At 57.1% G+C, this 1,904-nt stretch overlaps 1 protein-coding gene across 1 annotated transcript in view; it reads right to left on the bottom strand.

Annotated features, from left to right (window-relative positions):
* Positions 1 to 235: 235 nt before the first annotated feature.
* Positions 236 to 1,904, bottom strand: part of LOC102373931 (phospholipase A2 inhibitor subunit gamma B-like) — a 4,123-nt gene continuing 2,454 nt past the window's right edge. Inside the window, exons 4-6 of the mRNA XM_025216468.1 lie at positions 1,880 to 1,904; positions 1,238 to 1,378; positions 236 to 580 (exon numbers count right to left, since the gene is read on the bottom strand). The exon at positions 1,880 to 1,904 is cut by the window's right edge and continues 134 nt beyond it. Coding sequence (XP_025072253.1) covers positions 375 to 580; positions 1,238 to 1,378; positions 1,880 to 1,904 — 372 coding nt within the window. The 3' untranslated portion in view covers positions 236 to 374. The remainder of the gene's footprint in view (positions 581 to 1,237; positions 1,379 to 1,879) is intronic.

The following is a 1,904-nucleotide window of genomic DNA, read 5'->3' as shown; positions in this document are numbered from 1 at the left end:
CATGGCACATTCCAAGCCCACCCTTTTGCACGTGCGCACACACACACACACTCATTTGCTACCTAAACAATCCCAGCTCCCACAGCAGACCCCCAGGGTCACCAAATTCCACTGCTAGGGGTAACCAAACATCCACTTCCATTTCCAAGGTCACCCCCTGCTGGAAGGAACTTGCAGTCATTGACCTACAGCTCCCACCCCTCCAAAGCAGAGCCAGATGCCTTCAATTTGGCTCCTAGCTGGTTTTATTGGCTGGAACCAACTAAAGGGGAGAAGCCAGCCTATGAGAGTGCCAGGCAGGGCTGGGATGGGCCAGGCCAGGCCAGGCAGTGGTAGGGAGGGGGCTGCAGAAGAGGTCTTGGTTGAGGTGGAACTCAGGAGAGGAGTTGTGCCAGGAGCAGCCCAGCTAGGGCTGGGAGCAGCAGCCCAGCAGGTCCCGGGCCTGCAGTAGAGGCTGGGTAGCATTCATAGGAGCTGCTGCGTGCCTTGATGCCCCCCAGGGCTCCCCCGGTATCCTCCAAGCGTGAGCAGACAGCTTGGGTCGTGCAGCCCTTCATGATGAGCTCAGTATCACCATTGCCTGGGGAAAAACAGAGGCATTGGAGTCAGGAGAGCCTCAGGCCATTCCCTCTCCACATGTATCCAGCCCTCCAAACTGTCTCACTCCACCTGCGAAGACCGCCTGCTCCCCTCTTCTCCCATGTGATGTGTCCATTGGTCCTCCCCCACAGGCTTCAATCTTCCTGTGGACTAGGCCCATTGCCTTCTTGCCCATCATAAAGCCAAGAACTTTATCACAGTTGGTGGCAGTCATGGGATTTCTAAAAACTGCAGCCCCACAATTTGCTGAGGCAATGCCAGGGAGTCCTCGTGACCCAGGTTCCCTTCCCAGCTCTTCCACAGCCTCCCTGGGCAACCTGGGGCAATTCTCTTGATTTCTCTATGCTTCAGTTTCCCTTGGGTCCCATTCTGACCATCACCTTTTGAGGCAGGGGCTCAGTGACTTCCCAAAACCCAAGAACAGCCCTTACCCCAAGGAACTCAAAGAGGAGATGCAGGAAGAGAAAGAGGAGCCCAGGAAGGGGCCATGGCTGGAAGCAGAATCCCACAAAGCTCTGACCTACAACCCAGACCATGGTTGCGTGAACAGCATGGCATCTTAGGCCCACCCATGGGGAAGAGATTCCCAGAGGATGTCACCCACTAGGAAAAGGATGTAAGGAGAACTCTAAGTTACCCTCGATGACAGATGAAGTAGCCTCAAGGCAGCGGGTCTCAGGTCCAGCGCAGAGCACCGTCTCATTGTGGCAGATATTGGGGTATATGGCATGGCAGGCCGGGCACTGCAGGCCATTGGGAACATCATTGGCAGGGGGCACTGGAGGAAACAGAGCAGATGTGGTCAATGGGGTGGATCTTCCAGGGGCAGCTTGGGGGCAGGACTAGGCAGAGGTTGCCCCTTCCTCCAGGGGGCGCCAGGTGCCCTAGGAGCTTCTGCCCCTGATGGAATCAACTGTTGGGAGCGGGGTGGGGGGCAGAAAGAAAATGAATAGCAGTCCAGAGCCCCCGTCGCATAATAACACTCCCAGGGCTATACAATGGAGTCCACCCCCACCCCCCACGGGGTTAGAGGGCCGTTCCCAGCAGCCATTTGATATTCCATGGGTTGCCCTCTACAGGGCTGGAGGACTCTACCCAATGAAATTCAATGGTGCCCCCCCTGCAGGGCTGGAGGACTGTTCTTAGGAACCCAGCGATATTCAGTGCAGTGCCCCCTACAGGGCTGGAGGCCCATTTCCAGGGATGCCCGAGCCTCTCGGGGATATGGGCAGAAGAAGCAGGGGAAGGGCATTGGGCGTGGGGGTGGGGTCTCACATACGTATGGGAGGGTCCCTGACGCAGTC

This window comes from Alligator sinensis, unplaced genomic scaffold (genome assembly GCF_000455745.1).
Source record: "Alligator sinensis unplaced genomic scaffold, ASM45574v1 scaffold850_1, whole genome shotgun sequence".
NCBI classification, from domain to species: Eukaryota; Metazoa; Chordata; order Crocodylia; family Alligatoridae; genus Alligator; species Alligator sinensis.
This window is presented reverse-complemented; position numbering and strand designations above follow the sequence as displayed.